This window comes from Schistocerca piceifrons, chromosome 1, assembly GCF_021461385.2.
Source record: "Schistocerca piceifrons isolate TAMUIC-IGC-003096 chromosome 1, iqSchPice1.1, whole genome shotgun sequence".
In the NCBI taxonomy this organism is placed as follows: domain Eukaryota; kingdom Metazoa; phylum Arthropoda; class Insecta; order Orthoptera; family Acrididae; genus Schistocerca; species Schistocerca piceifrons.
In genome coordinates this window covers 492,177,110-492,196,860 of record NC_060138.1, presented here as the reverse complement: position 1 = coordinate 492,196,860, position 19,751 = coordinate 492,177,110, and the positions used below count along the sequence as shown (strand labels likewise).

The 19,751-nt window shown below is 43.0% G+C and overlaps 1 protein-coding gene across 1 annotated transcript in view; it reads right to left on the bottom strand.

Moving 5' to 3' along the window:
- The window catches only part of LOC124795499 (chorion peroxidase-like), a 244,959-nt gene that overhangs the window by 50,834 nt on the left and 174,374 nt on the right, over positions 1 to 19,751 (bottom strand). The window contains exons 4-5 of the mRNA XM_047259556.1: positions 16,601 to 16,694; positions 2,264 to 2,455 (exon numbers count right to left, since the gene is read on the bottom strand). Coding sequence (XP_047115512.1) covers positions 2,264 to 2,455; positions 16,601 to 16,694 — 286 coding nt within the window. The remainder of the gene's footprint in view (positions 1 to 2,263; positions 2,456 to 16,600; positions 16,695 to 19,751) is intronic.

Sequence of the window (19,751 nt, the reverse complement as noted above, 5' to 3'; positions counted from 1 at the left end):
AAGAGAAGAATGTTTCGGTCATGTTAGCAGTCGAATACCCTCTGTACCGCGGTAGGGCAGAATACCATGGGAAACATGCGGTCTTGTGATATCTTGTTGAAAGATAACATCACAGAAACCTCAAAGATAGGGTAAGGCACTTTAGTTACGTAACGGCAATGCAAACCAGAGGCACCCCATTCTTCCACAACATGTGCAACGCCTGTATGGTCCGTATGGAAGCTTCTTTCGCTGTAAACAAATCCATTTCTTAACTCAAAGTGATCCTGGGTGACTAGATCAGACATGGCGAAGCGAACAAAACGTCTGTTCCCTCGAGCGCTAGACGTACAGGGACGCTGAGAAACTTCACGGTGTTGAGTGTAGCCCTCCTGAACCTCTCGATTCCACATTATCAGGATAGTCAGCGCTTCTGACCAAGGCGAGTAGCAGTATTGCGGAACGATAATCACCTCTCTCAATAGGCTTCCTGCCGCTATCGAGTTCCAACACGAGTTGGCAAACTTTTGTCCTTCTTAGATGGATCGAAATACTGTCTTTTCACAAACAAGCAACATTCTGAATTATCTACCCTGATATACAGCGTGTAGATGGCGTTACTCCTGTCTGCTTTGAGCTGTTGCGTTGAAACGGTAATCATTTTCATGTCGAAGCACGTAGTATACTTCATATTAATTTGACATGCGTTGCGTGTTGCCTTCGTGCTGCTGAAATTTTGTCAGCGGTATAATCATGTAAAATAGGTTATTATTTACAACTAAATACATATTTTTAGTGAACTAAGTGCATAGTAACAATCCGTATGATTGGAGCTGACAGGCTGTCAGTCACCCATTTCTCTAGAAGCAGTGAAATGGTGTCTGATATTCAGATGGTGGCCTATAGTCGTTTTATCGTAGCAGAAGGGACAGCAGGTACTGTGTATTGAGGGTGGAACTCAAGGTTGGAAAGGTAAAATTTTTAAGATTCTGAAGAAAAATGAGATGAGAGCAATACAGTGTTGGTAGGAACTCAGGGGACAAGGACACAGAAGGGCAAGGTGGAATTTTTGTTTATAAAAGTGGATTATATGTTAATATAACTGTCTTCTGGATCAGGCGGAGGTAATAATTAAAAGCTGACTTTGGAAGGCAAACGGGACATCTGGCGAGTACAGTAGGGAGACCATGTAGGCAGGGGGAGGTGAAGGTGTTCCATGTAGTGAAAAAGAGGGAACAATGAGGTCGTAAAGGGTATGCGTTGGTAGTTTAGCTGGGTATGTAAATAGATTTGGAACACATGAAAATTGAAGGAGTTGTAAGATTTTTGAGACGAGATCACACGAAATGCATTTAAAATCGACAAAACTGCATCGGATTAGGTTTTGACAACTGTAGAAACTACGAGGAAGCAGAATTCCATACTCGTTACATTATTGTTTTTAGTCGACTGTGGATTTCGTCTTGGATTCTATAAAGAAAAAGAACATTGTTATTACGTAACATCAACATCCGTTTGTGTATTTAAGTTCCTGAATATGGGGTCTTACCGAATGACTGCACCACTTGCTTTACTCTCCCTTTAACAAGTGAGGTGACACACGCTCCCCACGACAGATTCATTAGGCGACTACGCGAACATTACGAGACATACCGAAAAATGACACATATCATTGAACAGAGTACCTCTCCAAGTTCCGATTCGTAATACGCGCCGTGACGTAGTTGAACTGACGTGCAGGCGTCTCACAACACGTAGACAAATTATCCGCTCCGTATTGTCGCATTGGATTGCTTCGCGCCTGCAGAGAGGCAACCCAATGAACTGTTATGCAGAATGATCTGCGGTCGCGCCTTCTCTGACAATTCGTGTCAATAAATTGCACGCACCATTTGACGTTCGCCGCACCATAGACGGTGACCATAATGAGCAACTGTAATGTGAGTCAAAAACTTTGGAAGATGCTCTGTCCACTGATATGCGTTTGTTTTCTGTATGTCACGCAGTTTTTGCGCAGATGTCTTCAGAAAAACCTGTATGTCTCATTCCTTCCCGCATCCCCGCATAGGAAAACTAAACAGAGGGAATTTTTCCTTATACTTACTTCCAAAAGACGACATTAATTAAAATAACGATGTATTAATGTCCTTCGCTTTGAAAACAATTGGCGATGAATGGGTTAATCATCTGATATTTCTACTATCACAGAGCAGTCAGCACAGTCGTTAGATGCCTGTGCACATTTCTCGAGCACGTATCGATCAGCAGATGCCTGCGAACTTACCTAGAGAAGGGGGTCATGATGGCGCCCCAGGTAGGATGCTGCAGGTTGGTACAGAGACCGTCATAGCGACGGTACTTGCCGGGTCTGCATTCCACGTTGGACAGGAAAGCAGGACACACTTCGCGGATCAGCGTCTTAGAAGTGTCGATCAGAGGTAAACCCTTCTCGATCTCTTCGTAGCTCAGTCCATATCTAGAATGTAAGAAACAGATCGTCACGATGAGCTCAGATTCTAAAGTTGGCGAGGTTTTTGAAGGCAAACACAACAAAAATATTATACAGGCAGGCAAATCTTAAAGAAATCTCAGTATTTCCTGTGAAGAATTCACTTCACTTTAGTAGTGTTCATTTCTATGCTAGAATGGTGATCGTAATGTTCTTGTTATTTCGTACGTAATGACAAAATTTTCAGCTGGTTGATGAGCAGTACCGCGCGACCGCTACGGTCGCAGGTTCGAATCCTGCCTCGGGCATGGGTGTGTGTGATGTCCTTAGGTTAGTTAGGGTTCAGTAGTTCTAAGTTCTAGGGGACTGATGATCTCAGATGTTAAGTCGCGTAGTGCTCAGAGCCATTTGAAGCCATTTGAAGAACAGTACTGCAGTCCTGATGTGTTACCTTCATGAAGCGCTGAAGCATATTTTTCCTGTGTCTTCTCCTGCAACTTGTTCTTTTTTATTATTTTTTTATACTGTTTTATGCCACAATACAAGGAAGTACAATGCACAATGACAGGTTGCAGGTATTTACAGTAATAGACAATCGTAGAGAACGTTTTGGAATTATCAATCCAGTGAACATCCAAAGATAACCCGTTGTGTTGTTTATTCTCACTGCTTTCCTTGAGTCAAATGGGTAAAACCCAGTTCAATGGATTCTGGACCCAGGAAGAGATTGACATGATCCCAGAATGAGCATGCTCATTTGGAGAAGAGGGAGAAAGAAATAATTTGGATATTTCATCGAAAATATACGCAGATCGTTATACTTAGAAACAATGCGTGAAAGGAAGGGCATATCCCTCCCAACATGACCATGCCTAGAAAAGCACTGTTTTGCTTTATTGTTAACACATTTAATAACTTTCACTATGCAATGCAAATGACGCTGAAAAATCACTGTGATTTACCACTTCACAACGGGTGGTGAGGATGTTACTACTTTTTCTCAGCGTAAATAGTGAGCGAATCAGTAACGTATCTATATTCAGAAAATTTAATACCTCAATAAATTATTTCGTTCTGGATAGTAAATGGAATCTGGATCTTGTACTTTCTCGGGTCGCGCTTTCCTGCAGGCCGTCTAAGCACGCCTCACTGGCATACTAACGACGTTAATCTGCTAGTACCTCTCTCCATTTTTCCCCCAAACTTCGTACCTGCCTGCACGTGCGCGCGTGGGACAGAAGACCTTAGCAACGCACAGATGGTTGATTGGTCGAAAGCAACTAGCAACAAGTGAAACACGGAGCTCGTGCCGCAGTCTGTCAGGCATTTTAAATATGACAGGAAGGGTCGAGATCGTTTTGTCTGTATGACGACCATATTATTGCAGTAATTTTTAGTTTACCCACATATTCTCACACTGTAAATTAACATTGGCTACACGAATTATCTTCAGTTATATCTGAGTGCTAGATCGGAAAAGTGTAACGGTTGCTATAAAACCATTAGTGAGGATCTCTTAACTGTTTATGATTGGTATAAGGGAACAAAGCCCTCCAATCAGTTGTTAAATATGTTTGTTTTACAGGTCTGTTTCGAAGGATTATTTCTTCAGTGTTAATGCAACCAATAACGAGACAGACGAACATTATAATAACTGTGTCCAAAAAGGAGAAATTAAACAATATAGAAAATCCCACAGAGACAACTTACACATCTGATTTAGCGCTGAAAAAAAAAGTTCAAATGTGTGTGAAATCTTATGGGACTTAACTGCTAAGGTCATCAGTCCCTAAGCTTACACACTACTTAACCTAAAGTATCCTAAGGACAAACACACACCCATGCCCGAGGGAGGACTCGTACCTCCGCCAGGACCAGCCGTGCAGTTAGCGCTGTACAACTAGTGCGCAAATGCAGAGTTAATGCGCCATAGACAACCATCAAAAGCGGAATAAGAGCCCTATGAAACAACAATGTCTCGAAACCGGTCGGCAAAATAAACGTATTTCGTAGTTACACGGTGGAAATTTTTTCCTCAAAATCTATTTTAAGCTGAATTCCATTACCTCACAGGTCATTATATGTAATACAGGAATGTCTTTCAGCTCCTCAGTCAGAGTACACACTTTAATCTGGACTTTCATTTAAACCAGTGTGAAAATTGTCGTATGCTTGTACCATAAGGAATATGCATCACTTCATATTTTGCAAATACAAGAAAGCATTTTAACAGAGACATCAACAGAAGCAAGTGTTGCTCATCATCGTATATTGCGATTTCCTCCAACAAGATCCGAATACCCCATCCTTAATTCGTGTGTGGGACACATTACCGACGTACCTCACTGTCCAGTACCTCTAATCGAAAATGACTTGTGCATCATCAACATTCAAAAACTTAGAGTACTTTCTGTCCTCCCTCAGGCCAAAAGTGTCTGTCGCAAATATTCATTTCTTACAAGTTCTCGATTTCGGGCCTACTCGATAACAAGAGATAAACCACAAACTTCCCCCGCTTCAATATAAATTAATGGTATATTTTTTGACATTATAGTAGCTATCCCATTCCTCCTCACTGAGTCCATATACATAATGATCTGCAGTCTCAATAACGCTACCCAAAATCTTGTAGAAGTTTTAATTAGTTTTTCCTTTTTTCTGTTTATTTTTTCTCCCTCCCACTGTAAATTTTGGTTGTATTGAAGTTATTACAATACGTGTAAGATGGTTATTTTTACTTTAAACTACTTTACAACCTCATTAAATTTGCTTGAGTTTGACTTAAAATATGTATATCTACATTGCAAACTGTGGCATGCCGAATTCAACGTAAGAAAGCCTGAAGATCTTAATCTGGCCACACTAAACAACTGACCAAGTAAATTAATGATATCAGTAATCGTTATATATGGAAACAACCAATGAACACATCTTTCTTTATAAGAGTGGATCGAAGTATGGTAACGCACATAACGCAGAGGACGACAGTGATTTGGAATGTTCTGCTATGATCACTGATAAGGCGTCCGAAAAAAGCACTCGTGATCTGGCAACATTCTGCAAGGCAAGCAATAACTGCAATCATTGTGAGGCCAAACGCATCTATGTGTGCAGTTAGACTGCAGTGGCAAACTGAACTATTGTCGAACCACTTGAGGAAGCAATTGTTTTGATTCCTCACATACTGAAAGGAAATATCCTGAAAAGTTCTGAGTTTTCTTAAAAAGCTAAATATGAGTCAGTACATCCAAGATTGTAAACTACTCCATAAAATACTAATAATTTTATTTTCTTTACTATTGAGGGAGTTCAGAAAGGGGACAGCGAAAGCGGTTTACTTGTTGGAAAGAGTGCGGTGACTTGCAAGTGGTGAAGATACACTGAATTATCTGGGTGTCAAATCACAGCTTTCGGCGTGGACCTACTTTCTCCGAGATCGCTCTCATCTCTTATTCACCCCAACCATGTACAGGTCCCACACAGAACAGCGCACAAAGCGTTTGACAAAAGACGCTCCTGGTCTCGTGTGGAGGGCCGGCGCAGGAGTCAGAAAGCGGGCCACAAGTGTCAATGAATGGCTCCCCCGTGCCATTGTCCTGTCTGGCGATCAGATCAGCCCAGATACAATAACGGGACAGAAAGGCCGGTCGTACGGGCACGTTGCCAGCTCGTACACCTGACAGCCGACTAGGCACTGTTCCAACTAGTCTACGTTGACACTTCCATCAATCATTTATCTGTCGTGTCGGAAACATTTTGAAATATAAGGTACAACACATAAAATCTGCTACCAGTAAAATAAACATAGTATTAAACTAAACGTTTTTATGGCAGAAACTTGGCCACTTCATGTAGTCGAGGTGCGGCGGCCACAGTACGAGAGGCGTTTAAATGGTTCAAATGGCTCTGAGCACTATGGGACTTAACATCGGACGTCATCAGTTCCCTAGAACTTAGAACTACTTAAACCTTACTAACCTAAGGACGTGACACACATCCATGCCCGAGGCAGGATTCGAACCTACGACCGTAGCGGTCGCGCGGTTCCAGATTGTAGCACCTAGAACCGCTCGGCCACTCCGGCCGGCGTTAAATAAGTAATGTAGCACATATTTTTTCTAAAATCACGTCCTTTTTTTGCAGGTTTTCTATATACCATATTATTCACCACTCTTTTGGCTACAAAATCTTACTTTTATTACAATCTCCATTCAATGCAACGGCCTTACGCCATCCTTTATACCTGCATGGACCACTTTACTGGTCGACGTCGGAGTCAAAGCCTTGCTGCATAAGTAACCTCACCATCATGCAAGTAGTGCCTCCCGCGGAGTGCATCCTTCATTGGGCCAAAGAGTTGGAGATTCAGGCGCACCGCGCGGGATTAGCCGAGCTGTCCATGGCGCTGCAGTCATAGACGGTGCGGCTGGTCCCGGCGGAGGTTCGAGTCCTCCCTCGGGCATGGGTGTGTGTGTTTGCCCTTAGGATAATTTAGGTTAAGTAGTGTGTAAGCTTAGGTACTGATGACCTCAGTAGTTAAGTCCCATAAGCCTTCACACACATTTGAACATTTTTTAGATTCAGGCGCTATGGCGGATGAGGATGGAGCAGTACAATGAAGTTTTGTAAGGTCCTCTCGAGTGCGAGGAGTTACAGATGTGTGCGGCGGCTGGCATGCCGAAGACCGTTGTTGCGACGATGACAGACGCTTCGCCTAACGGCTCACCGTGCTGTTGTCACTGCGGTTCTCCGTAGACTTTTTTTTTGCGCCTATGAATATCCACGATGCTCTGGTTTTCCGCCAATAGAACCTCAATGAGAGCTCTCTGCTTGGAACGCACCTCCAATACAGACGCCATTTTGAAGGCTGTGTATAGCGCCGCCAGCTATCGGAACTTCATGAAACTATAGATGCCGAAATAGGAATATTCCACGATGCCCCACAACATGTTTTCAACTCAAATTGGCCGAGAAAGAAAATGTGTTGCATTAATTACAAAATGCCCATCGTAAGCTGTCTGTCGCACCCAGGCCACGTCGAGTGGCCAAGCTCTTGCCGAAGAAGCCTTTAGTGTAATGCTGCGTTTATTTTATTGATAGCAGATGTTATGTGTTACTTTTTATGTCCCAATATTCTTCCGACATGACAAACGATTGATTACATTACAGTATGTGCTTTGTGGTCAGCTGTTCTCCATACTTACAGAATGTGGTCTCCACACTGAAACCTATTTCTTGGAACTGAGTCTGCACTTGTGACGCTGGAGCAAATTCTGCTTCGGCACTACCAAGCAGGCTTTATGTGTCTGGAAGAAAGCTGATCGATTTATAGCAACCACTGATTATGATTCTAATCTCACCGTCGGGGTCTAGGTTTCGAGCGTGTTTTTGCAAGTGTCAGCATTGCCCTTAAGTAAGTGTTCATTTGTTCTGAAACGTTGTCATGCTGCTTGATATCGAAACACAAGATGAGTTTGACATTTCACTGCCACGGTCCTTTCTCAAATGGCACTGTTTATCGACGAATGTCTGGTGATGCTATGCCAAAGGACCGCTGCAGGTTATTCATTTATGTAGAATGGAGGTGACCTGTCCACAGTTTGCACTTGAAAAGTTAGAGATGCCAATTTGGCTACAGATAAACACTAAGCGGGAACCGGTGTGTTCATTCTGTCTTACTGTGGTCTACAAGTTTTACCAGTTAGCTTATGCAGGATTTTTTCTAACACACAACTTGGGAGAGTGCGGTGAAAAATACCACCCAGTTATTTTGGTGTACTAGAGTTTTGTAGCGGTGTTCCTTCCCATGAGATCTCCAGCGTTAGCTCGGCAACTGTTATTAAGGTGGAAAGCACAGTATTTCATATTAGATAGACATGATGTCAGTTAATAATTTCTGTAACAGCAACATCTAATGTTGAGCCGTTTCCACCTTGAAATTTCCTAATAGATTAACACTGTGTGCCGATTCGAGATTCGAATGTGGGACACACCGCTTCAGAGTGAAAATTCATTCTAGTTTCTAACTTCTTTGCTTGTCTGTATGATCATAAGCATAAATGAAGCTCTCCGTTCCTTCAGGATGATGAGTCACTATCCCTGCCGTTAACTTTCTTTAGTTTTCTAATGGAGTCATTTCTCAGCAACGAATAAAAACATGATGGTTGGTTCGATATTGACATTCGGTCACAACTTTCTCTTTCCCACTTGTGTAGTTCTGTACGAGTTAACGTGGTTACCTCCCAGCGGCGTTATGATCCTCGTGTTCACCGAAGCAAATGAATACTTACATTCTGTCGAAGCGTACAAGACTCTAACTGCCCAAGCGCAAAAAGTCTATCTTGCCCTTCAAACTCACTTCGTTCCTGTGAAATCCGTCTAGTTACGAGCAACAGAGCGCAAAAGAATACGAGCGCAGAGTTTTCATATTTTACTGCTCAATGGACGAACAGAGAAATTAGAAAGCCTCTACACTCGTTCTGAAGCGGTTGTATGGCCATCATCCTCGAGATTTTCGTTAAGCTATTATGCAGCTTCTGAGACTAACGGAAATCTGCTCTACGGGAAATCGTTTCATTAATACTGATTGACCCGGCATCGGTGGCCGAGCGGTTCTAGGCGCTTCAAACCGGAACCGCGCGACTGCTACGGTCGCAGGTTCGAATCCTGCCTCGGGCATGGATGTGTGTGATGTCCTTAGGTTAGTTAGTTTTAAGTAGTTCTAAGTTCTAGGGGACTGATGACCTCAGATGTTAAGTCCCTTAGTGCTCAGAGCCATTTGAACAATTTTGAAAACTGATTGAAACTGGACTAGGCCGGGTATGTTAAACACAGATAGAAGAATGATGTTAGGCGAGACAGGGATGTAAAGAAAGTAATATTGTTTAAGGTTTTTATCATAGCTGAAATATTGCCATTGCCCTTAATTTGTGACGAGCTGTCAATTATTACTCTAATAGATAATAGAGAGAGAGAGAGAGAGAGAGAGAGAGAGAGAGAGAGAGAAAGAGAGAGAGAGACTCTCTGTTCCATGAAACTATAATTCTTACAGCAATTAACACTTGATGGACTGTTTTTTTGGGGCTATGAATAATTGTTTAATTCACAATTAACAATTTTCTACTTGGTATTGTTTCTTTAATACGATTTCACGCAAATGTACAGGTTATAAATACAAACCATTATGTAAAACAGAACGAAATCCACTTCATCATAGTTGGGGCAGAAAACAATGATCTTAACTGAACTGGAATCCAGGATGCACGTGTGTACAGCGACCGTCAAATATTCAGATTTAAAGAAGGGCAGCAGTCACTCCCAAAATCCGTAATGTAATGCAGATCAAGATAAAGACTATAGCTTAGTCATCATCAGTACATTACCAGAAGAATCATACAGTTACCAATGTGTCGTGGCGTAAACTTAGGACAAATAACACAAGCCTTTACATGGAAGAAACACAGTTTTTGCTCTGGTCTATCGGTACCCACATGACGCTGGTCATATGTAATAAATTAAGGGTTTTTGCGATTGATAGCTGTCCTTTAAATTTAAACCGTGATCTTATATAGCCCTATACTGTAACGAAAAATAGCATTTTTATTCCCATATGCATTATATCCATTTGTGAAGATACTGATTCTTAGTTAGATAGAGAATTAGTTTAAATAACAGTTGTAATGAAGTATATAAAAGCTCAAAAATTCTTCAGTGTATACAACAGACATGAAATTACTAGAAAGCGTCATCTGCAGATATAGGACAATATTAGACCACTGACTATGCTTTTGAAAATACACGTAAAATAAAATAACATTCATTTTACATAAGCCAATATGATAAATTCAATTGAAAGGAGACCCACTGATATAATTGCAACGAAATTAAACGCTCTTTGGAATATAGGAGACTGTTGTGAAACTCTGTTGCGTTGATTTAGAGAACAGGTACCACGAACATTGTGGACCATTCTGATGCTACCTTCATATTTTGAATAGGGATCAAGATAAAATATCAGGTAGATTAAGGTGCGTATAGAGACACACAATTTGCACAAGAACCAACAAGAATGGAAGTCCAAGAACGAAGGATGTAAGGCAGGGATGCAATTTTTCGCTCCTACTGTTCAATCTATACATTCAAGAAGTAATGACGGAAATACTAAAAAAGTTCAAGAGTGCGATTAAAATACAAAGTGAAAGGATATCACTGGTAAGATTCGCTGATGACACTGTTACCCTCAATGACAGCGAAGAAGAATTACAGGAGGTTTTGCGTGGAATGAATAGTCTAATTTGTACAGAATATGATCTGAGAGTAAACCGAAGAAGGACGAGGGTAATGAGAAGTAGCAGAAATGTGAACAGCGAGAGACTTATCAAAATTGGTTATCACGAAGTACGCGAAGTTGAGGACTTTTGTTACCTAGGCTGCAAAAAAGCCAAAGACGGATGGAGCAAGAACATAAAAAGGAGACTAGCATTGGCCAAAAAGGCATTTCTGATCAAGAGAATACTAGTATCAAACATAGGCCTAAATTTGAGGGAACAATTTCTGAAAATGTACGTTTGGGTCACAGCGAAATGTGGACTGTGGGAAAATCGGAAGAATCGAAACATTTGAGACGTGATGCTACAGAAGAATGTCGAAAATTACGTGGCTGATAAGGTAAGGAATGAGAAGGTTCTCCGCAGAATCGGAGAGGAAAGGAGTATGTGGAAGATATTGAAAAAAAAAAAAACAGACAGGATGGTAGGACATCTGTTAAGACATCACAGAATAACTTCCATGGTACTAGAGAGAGTTGTAGAAAGTGTTAACTGTAGAGCAAAACAGAGACTGGACTATATCCAGGAAATAGAGAATGGGGAAATAAAGGGAAGGCTTGGGTGGGAATTCCTGACATCCAGCCGCACAGAGCATTGTGGTAATGCAATGGTGATAGTGCCGAACTGGGACTCGAAACCGGATGTACCGCTTCTCATAGGCGGTTGTCTTAGCCGCTTCGGACATCCGGACACGATCCCTGACGGACTCAAATTTCCAACTTATCACACGTTGCAATGCAGTGTCCCTCGTCTATTAAGCCCCCCCTCCCAATGGCAAATTATTCATTCCTTTAGGAGTTCGGACGATATTAGTGCATCCGCATTGAAACAAACGCCAAGGAGAGGAGGCGCTCTTACACTGAAGCGCCAAAGAAAATGGTATAGGCATGCATATTCAAATACAAAGACATGTAGACAGGCAGAATACGGCGCTGCGGTCGGCAACGCCTCTATATGACAACAAGCGACTGGCGCAGTTGTTAGATTGGTTACTGCTGCTATAACGGCAAGTTATCATGATTTAAGTGAGTTTGAACGTGGTGTTGTAGTCTACGCACGTGCGATGGGACACAGCATCTTCGAGGTAGCGACGAAGTTGGGATTTTCCCGTACGACCATATCACGAGTGTACCGTGAATGTCAGGTATCCGGTAAAACATCAATTCTCCGACATCGCGGCGGCCGAAAAAAGATTCTGCAAGAACGAGAGCAACGACGACTGAAGAGAATCGCTCAGCGTGACAGAAGTGCAGTCCTAAAGCAAACTGCAAACCATTCAACGAAACAACATCGATATGGGCTTTCGGAGCCGAAGGCCCTCTCGTGTACCCTTGATGACTGCACGACACACAACTTTACGCTTCGCCTGGGCCCCTCAACACCGACACTGGACTGTTGATGACTGGAAACATGTTGCCTGGTCGGACGAGTTTCGTTTAAAATTATATCGAGCGGATGGACGTGTACAGGTATGGAGACAACCTCATGGATAGATGGACCCTGCATATCAGCAGGAGACTGTTCAAGCTGGTGGAGGCTCTGTGATGGTGTGGGGCACGTGCAGTTGGAGTGATATGGGACCCGTGACACGTCTAGATACGACGCTTACAGGTGACAGGTGACACGTAAGCAAGCATGGTGTCTGATCACCTGCATCCATTCATGTTTATTGTGCATTCCGACGGACTTGGGCAACTCCAGCAGGACAATGCAACATGTCACACGTCAACAATTGCTACAGAGTGTCTCCAGGAACACACTACTGAGTTTAAACGCTTCCGCTGGCCACCAAACTCCCCAGACATGGGATGCCTTCCAACGTGCTGTTCAGAAGAAATGTCCACCCCGCCCCCCCCCCCCCCCCCCTCGTACTCTAATGGATTTATGGACAGCCCTGCAGAATTCATGTCAGTCAGCACTACTTCAACAATAGTCGAGTCCATGCCACGTTATGTTGCGGCACTTCTGCATGCTCGCGGGGGCCCTACACGATATCAGACAAGTGTACTAGTTTCTTTAGCTATTCAGTGTATGTATGTCAGTGGTGTTGTTCAGTCGGGCATGTCTGTCGTTTCATTACGAATACACTAATATCGTTCGAACTCCTACGGCAATAAACAGTTTGCCAGTAGTGGTTAATGGACGAGGGACGCTGCATTGCAATGTGCGTTAGAAATCTGAGTCGGTCAGGGATCATGTCCGGACGGCCATAGTGGTTAAGGCAACGGTCATAAAGAGCGGTAAATCCGCGTTAGACTCCAGGTCCGGCACAAACTTTCAACTTTCGCCACTGCATTACCATAATGCCCCGTGCTGCTGGAAGTCACGAATTCCCACGCATCTATTCCCTTTCATTTCCAATTCTGTATTTCACATAAATGCTAACAACAAAACCACGAGATGCTGACATCAGTAGTGTAACGCCTTTGTTGGACGTTCTGCGCACTGGGTGGGATGTCACAGTGGACATCGCCCCTCGGCAGACGGCTCGCGTTGCCGGACGTCAGACTCAGTCAGTACGGTGTGCCTCAGCAGTGCGGCAGGCCGCCCGCGACCCACATTGCCGCATTCCTGCAGTGGGCGTCGCCGCCCCGCGCCACCCACATCACGCTAAGTCGCTGCCGCCCGCTTATTTCAGCAGCCCTGCTGGCCCGCCGAACCCTCGCGCCATTATACGTTCTCCTTTCTCTCGAGTCAGCGGACAGTCTTACTACTTTCTTCGCCTGCAATCGTTATGTACAGGCCACAGAACGACTTAAATTTGCACCTGTGCTAAAGAAACGGGGTACCGCAGATGGATTTAAGATCGTGTTAAAAAGGGACCGGTAGAAGAATTACAACGAATCTGATACTGAGGGAATTAGACTAGGAAATGAGATATTAAAAATAACCTACGATCGCTGACGTAGAGAGGATATAAAATATAGAATGGCTTCTTCTTCTTGCGTATTATCTACGGCTGACTGGCGCTGTTTCTCCGCCCCCAGTTGCCATCTTCTTCTGTTTTACTTTCCTCAACATTTAATTTTCTTTTCTTTTTTTTTTCTTTTTTTTTTCTAGCGTGTCTCCTGCTGCTCCATACAAAACTGCACCGTGGACTGTAATCTTGTACACTCTCTTCTTCGTGTTTCTTCTTATATTTTTGTTCCACAGAATAGAGTTCGTTGCTCTTGTTACAACTCGTCCTTTATTAATTCTGCTAGTGATTTCATCATTGTCTGTGCTCTGTTAATTACGTAGTACCCCAAGTTATTTTTCCTTTTCCACACCTACAATCACTTCTATCTCCAGATTATTTACTTTTTCCGTTCAAACAGTCAAGTACTCACAATTCTTCATATTCATCTTCAGGCCAGTCTTATTGTATTCCTCTTTAATCTTTCTTATCATATGACTCAGATCATCTTCATCTCGTCTAGTACAATCCGGTCATCTGCAAAATACAGATTCACTATCTTGCTGTCCTCTACTGTCACTGTTATAATCTGCCAAGTCTGCAGGACTGCTCCTAGATACATCTTAAAGAGGGTCGGTGACAGCCCACATGCCTTCCACAGACCCATATTCACCTCGAATTCTTCTGTCAAGTTATCTCCAATCCTTGCTCTCGCTGTTTTATTTCCGTGTAATTTTATAACAGCCTTTAGCAAAATATGACGGTAGTATCTGTTCCCGAAAGAACAGTTACCGTTGATGACCAGGCGGCTTTGCTAGAAATGAAATGATTATGAAATGGACACCCTAGCTGCAAACCGGCGTTGATATATTTCATTGGGGACAAGTTGAAAATGTGTGGCTCAGATGGATAAAGCGTCTGCCATGTAAGCAGGAGATCCCGGTTTCGAGTCCCGGTCGGGGCACACATTTTCAACATATCCCCAATGAAGTATATTAACGCCGGTTTGCAGCTAGGGTATCCATTTAATTATCATTTCATACCTTTAGCAGTCTTTGATCTAACTCTGTCTCCTTCAACTTTTGGCACGGTTTGTTAGTGGGTAAATTGTGGTATGCTTTCTGGAGGTCAATCAATGCAACGTGCGTCTCCAGTCCAACCTTCGTGCGTTTTCACATATTACTTTCATTTTGAAGATGTTGTCCATCACCGACCTCCTTCTCAGAATAATCTCGAGACATAGAATGGCAATGGCAATAAGAGCGTCTCTGAAGGAGATGAATTTGTTAACACCGAATATAAGTATAAGTGTTAGGAATTCTTTTCCGAAGGCATTTATGTGGGGTGCAGCCTTTCACGGAAGTGAAACTTGGACAATAAGCAGTTCAGACAAGAAGAGAACAGAAGCATTTGAAATGCGGCGCTGCAGAAGAATGCTGAAGACTACATGGGTAGATCATCTAACTAATAAGGAGGTAATGTACAGAATTGAGCAGAAGTGAAATGTACATCATAATTGGACTAAAAGAAGGGATCGGTTCACACGACGCATTATGAGAGATCAAGGAACCTTCAACTTGGTGTTGAGGATGGGGTAGTGGTGACGGGGGTAAAATTTACAGAGGCGACCAGTAGCCTAGTACAGTAAGCAGGTTCAAATGGATTGTGGTTGCTGTAGTTACTCAGAGGTGAAGAGACTTGCGCTGAAATGCGTATCGTGGAGAGCTACGTCAAATTACTCTTCGGACTGAAGACGGCAACAGCATCAAAAATATAAAATTAAGTGTTAGGAACTCTTTTCTGAAGATATTTGTCTTAAATGTAATATTCTACGAAAGTGAAATGTAGACAATAAGCAGCTCAGACAAAAAAAGAATTAAAGCTTTTGAAAATTGGTGCTATAAAAGAATGTTTAAAATTAGGTGAGTAGATCGAATAACTAATGACGTACTGAACAGATCTGGGGAGTCGGCCGGTGTGGCCGAGCGTTTCAAGGCGCTTCAGTCTGGAACCGCGCGACCGCCACGGTCACAGGTTCGAATCCTGCCTCGGGCATGGATGTGTGTGATGTCCTTAGGTTAGTTAGGTTTAAGTAGTTCTACGTTCTAGGGGACTGATGACCTCAGATGTTAAGTCCCATAGTGCTCAGAGCCATTTGAACCATTTTGAACAGATCTGAGGAAAAACCAAATTTATGACACAATTTCACTGAAAGAAGGATGCGGTCGATGAGACAATTCTGTCGCAACATGACGAAGAGAAGGGATCAGTTGCTAAGACTACTTGTGGCATGAATCAGTAGTCAGTTTGGTAATGAAGGAAAGAGTGGGAGGTAAAAAAATCACACTTTGTGTCGTCCTAATGTACACGGCTATAAGAAGGATAAAGCCTACACATATGGCTGCCCACTCTGTAGGAAAAGTCTGTAATTTTGTGACTGCTATTATCAACAGAAAAAAATAGGTTGTCAGACAACTTTGCCTTTAACGAAAATCACACACGTATCGCGAAAGTCACAACAAATACTGATGTATGAAGCCCTAAAACGTCCGAGGCTTCTTAATATGAAGGTATAAATGTAATCGGAAATAAATACCGAGGTACCCATGTCTCCCTTGCAGTAGCAGTGTGCATAAGGCGAAGTTAGACTTGACGCCTCGTGTGCAAAGAATAGCGATTTTGCACCTCGAGCCATTTGCTGTATATGAGCTTGTAAATACTCTGTCGTACGTGTTCGATGTAAAACAAGCTACAGAATAAAAGTCGTACGTCCACAGGCTTTAATCGTGTTGTCTTCCTCATATTCTCGTCCACACTTGCAAGATTAATGCCACTGCCATCTTGGTAAGTCAGCGTCTATGGTTATCACAATATTGTTTTCTGTAGGAGGAAGGGCGTTAGAGAGCTTCACGAACGATATCGTGAGAGAGCTCGTGTCCCAATACTCACGTTTTGGCCAGGTTGATGGAAATGTCCAGCAGCAATTCTCCCAGCGTGGCCACCTCCTCTGCCTTCCATATCTGTGACTTTGGCTGCGCAACATCTGCAAATCGAACATGAAAACATATTAATAAATGCAACATTGAGAGAATTAATTGCAGGTGAAGGGAAAAATTTACTCTACAAAATTAAGTGGATAGTGAAATGTATCTCGTTTAGTTTAGGTTCGTGACAGTTATGATGTTCGATATCTGACAATACGAGAACTTTTTCTAGCACTAATCACTACTTTTAGATCTGAAAAAAAATACTTTGGTGGAAAAATGCCAGTCGTTCATTTTCCTCGTTAACCCTTCGAATCCCAACAACATGAAAAAATATATGATTTTAACATTTTTCACAAAATTAAACTTTATTGTTATCGTAAACAACAAGAAAATTGTCGGAAAGTTAACAGTCCATTGTTTTATGGAGGCTGTTTCAGTTTGGAACTACTGGGACATATCAACCTTCATCATTTCCTGTGTAAACATGTTCAGAAACTCTTCCACGGAAGACTGACAGCTTACATTCAGAGAAGTCACGCGCAGCTACTAATTTGTGAGTTTAACGTGACAGGCCCATCTTCACTGTCGCTATCAACATCGTCATAAATTGCATTTCCAATGAGTTCCGTAGTCCAGGACTTGGCAGAGGAGCTGAAGTTCCTCATGTACCTGCCTCAGATGCCTCTGAATCCATATCACTCCAAATTTCTTCTATAAAAGACGAATGTATAAATAATGGGTGACGTCTCGAAACTTCCATGAATTATAAAGCCTAATAAAATTTATAGTCCGAAATAATAATTAAAAAACGGGCCTGAAATTGAATAAATGTACATCCAATTACAAAATTAATAATGAAAGTTCACTCATAAAATCTGTGATATAAACACAAGTTTACGTTACAGTAACTGTAGACATATTTACTTTCATCGCTAATTGTCTCCTCACTTTGATAACTATGCAAAAACTATACGTCAAGTTAATTACGTACTAAAAATGTGGGAATATAAACCTCCTAAAATAACGTAGCAAACTCTCCGAGCTGAATGTTGCTTTGAACGCTGTAAGCGACCTCTGCATTGCATTACATTCGTAGAAATACCTCAGCGTGCCGCCTGGAGTCTCTGTTTTGCAGTGGCTAGTACTTAAAAAAATTAATAAAATGGTGGTTTGAGGCAGAAGCCATTGGGACTCCGATAATCCTTAGAAAATTCCATCTGTTTCCAAAACATTAACATCGTTTTATTACTTAATTTGCATGTGTACTCTAATAGAATCACTCAATATTCAGAATATGGCACAAATACCAGACATTACCGTTATCTGATTCTTGAAGTTTTCCCGGCGGACATAATGTTCCATCATCTTTCGGGCGTGCACTCGGGACAGCGACAATTCTTCAAGCGACAAGAATTGTCGCTGTCCCGAGTGCAGGCCCGAAAAATGATGGAACATTACCGTTATCATCTAAAAAAATTGAAAGCAGCCCCATCCTTCTTACGCAAATTTGCCGTTTTACTTTTCTTTCTCTCCTCTCCTAAAACAAAACATTTTCTAACCGTGAGAGTTAGATGGGTATAAGGTAACTTCCTTTGAATAATACACTGCCACACTGCCGGAAGAAAATACAACACCTTCAAGAACAACAGCATTTTATTGACGAATGAATGGACAGGGTGTCCAGTACTGTAGGAGTACATAGAAACAAAGTCAGACAAAATAAAATACATTTGCCGAAACAGTAGCATCAATACACAGTATACCCCAATCCGGCTGCAACACAGGAGTGTATTCTCGCATGTAAAAGATCGTAAAGGTCCCGAATCACCCCCTGCGTCAGAGTGTCACACTCACTTTGCACCCTTTGTTGCATATCCGCAATGGTTCTTGCAAGCTCTGGATAACGAGTAAGTTCCCGGTTCACCATGTCACATACGTGTTCATTTGGCGAGAGATCTGGTGATCTTGCTGGCCACAGCAGCCGTACATCACGAAGAGCACGTGGCGTCGTAGCAGCTATATGTGGACGTGCACTGTCCTGCTCAAAGAGCACATTATCTTCCTATCGAAGAAACGGCGATAAAGCCCACCCAGCTAGCCGCTCGGTCCAACGCGCTGCTTCTCGAGCGGGAGGGCGTGCCGGTCCCCAGCACGAATTCGCACGGCGGATTAGTGTCGAGGTCCGGTATGCCGGCCAGCCTGTGGATGGTTTTTAAGGCGGTTTTCCATCTGCCTTGGCGAAAGGGGGCTGGTTGCCTTTATTCCGCATCAGTTATACTATGTCGGCGATTGATGCGCAAACACTGTCATCACATACGTGTACGCCATAATTACGCTACCGCGCAAACATTTGGGGTTACACTCGTCTTGTATGAAAGGGTTCCCGGGAGGTGATCCACTGGGGGCCGAACCGCACAATAACCTTGGGTTCGGTGTGGGGCGGCGGTGGGATGCATGGCGCTGTGGCCTGTTGTGGGGTTGTGAACCACTGAGGGCTACGGCGGTACGAAGCGTCTCCGTCGTTTCTAGGTCCCCATTTTGAAACATAACACACACAATCACGGGGATACCAACCTGTGCAGTATAGCGGGCACTGATTTTTTACGCTGAAGAAACACCAAACATAACAGAGAGTTGTAACTGATGGACTCCCACACCATGAAACCTGGAATGGGACCTGTGTGTCGTGGGCGGATGCTCTCGAGAATAGGCTGCTCAACAGGTCTCTCCTGTACAGGTGTGCGTCCATCACTCGCATACACAAAGAACCTGCCGGCAGAAGTGGCCGAGCGGTTCTAGGCGCTACGGTCGCAGGTTCGAATCCTGCCTGGGGCATGGATGTGTGTAATGTCCTTAGGTTAGTTAGCTTTAAGTAGTTCTAAGTTCTAGGGGACTGATGATCTCAGAAGTTAAGTCCCATAGTGCTCAGAGCCATTTGAATCATGTTGAACAAAGAACCTACACTCATCAATTAAGACAGCAATGGCCATGCCATTTTGCAGTCGATTCTTCCACGACGCCAGCATATCCGTGCTTGGTGGTCTAGTGGTGTCAGCTGTAGCCTGGCCACAGGCACATGTGATCTTAGTCCTGTTGTAAGGATACGTTTCCCA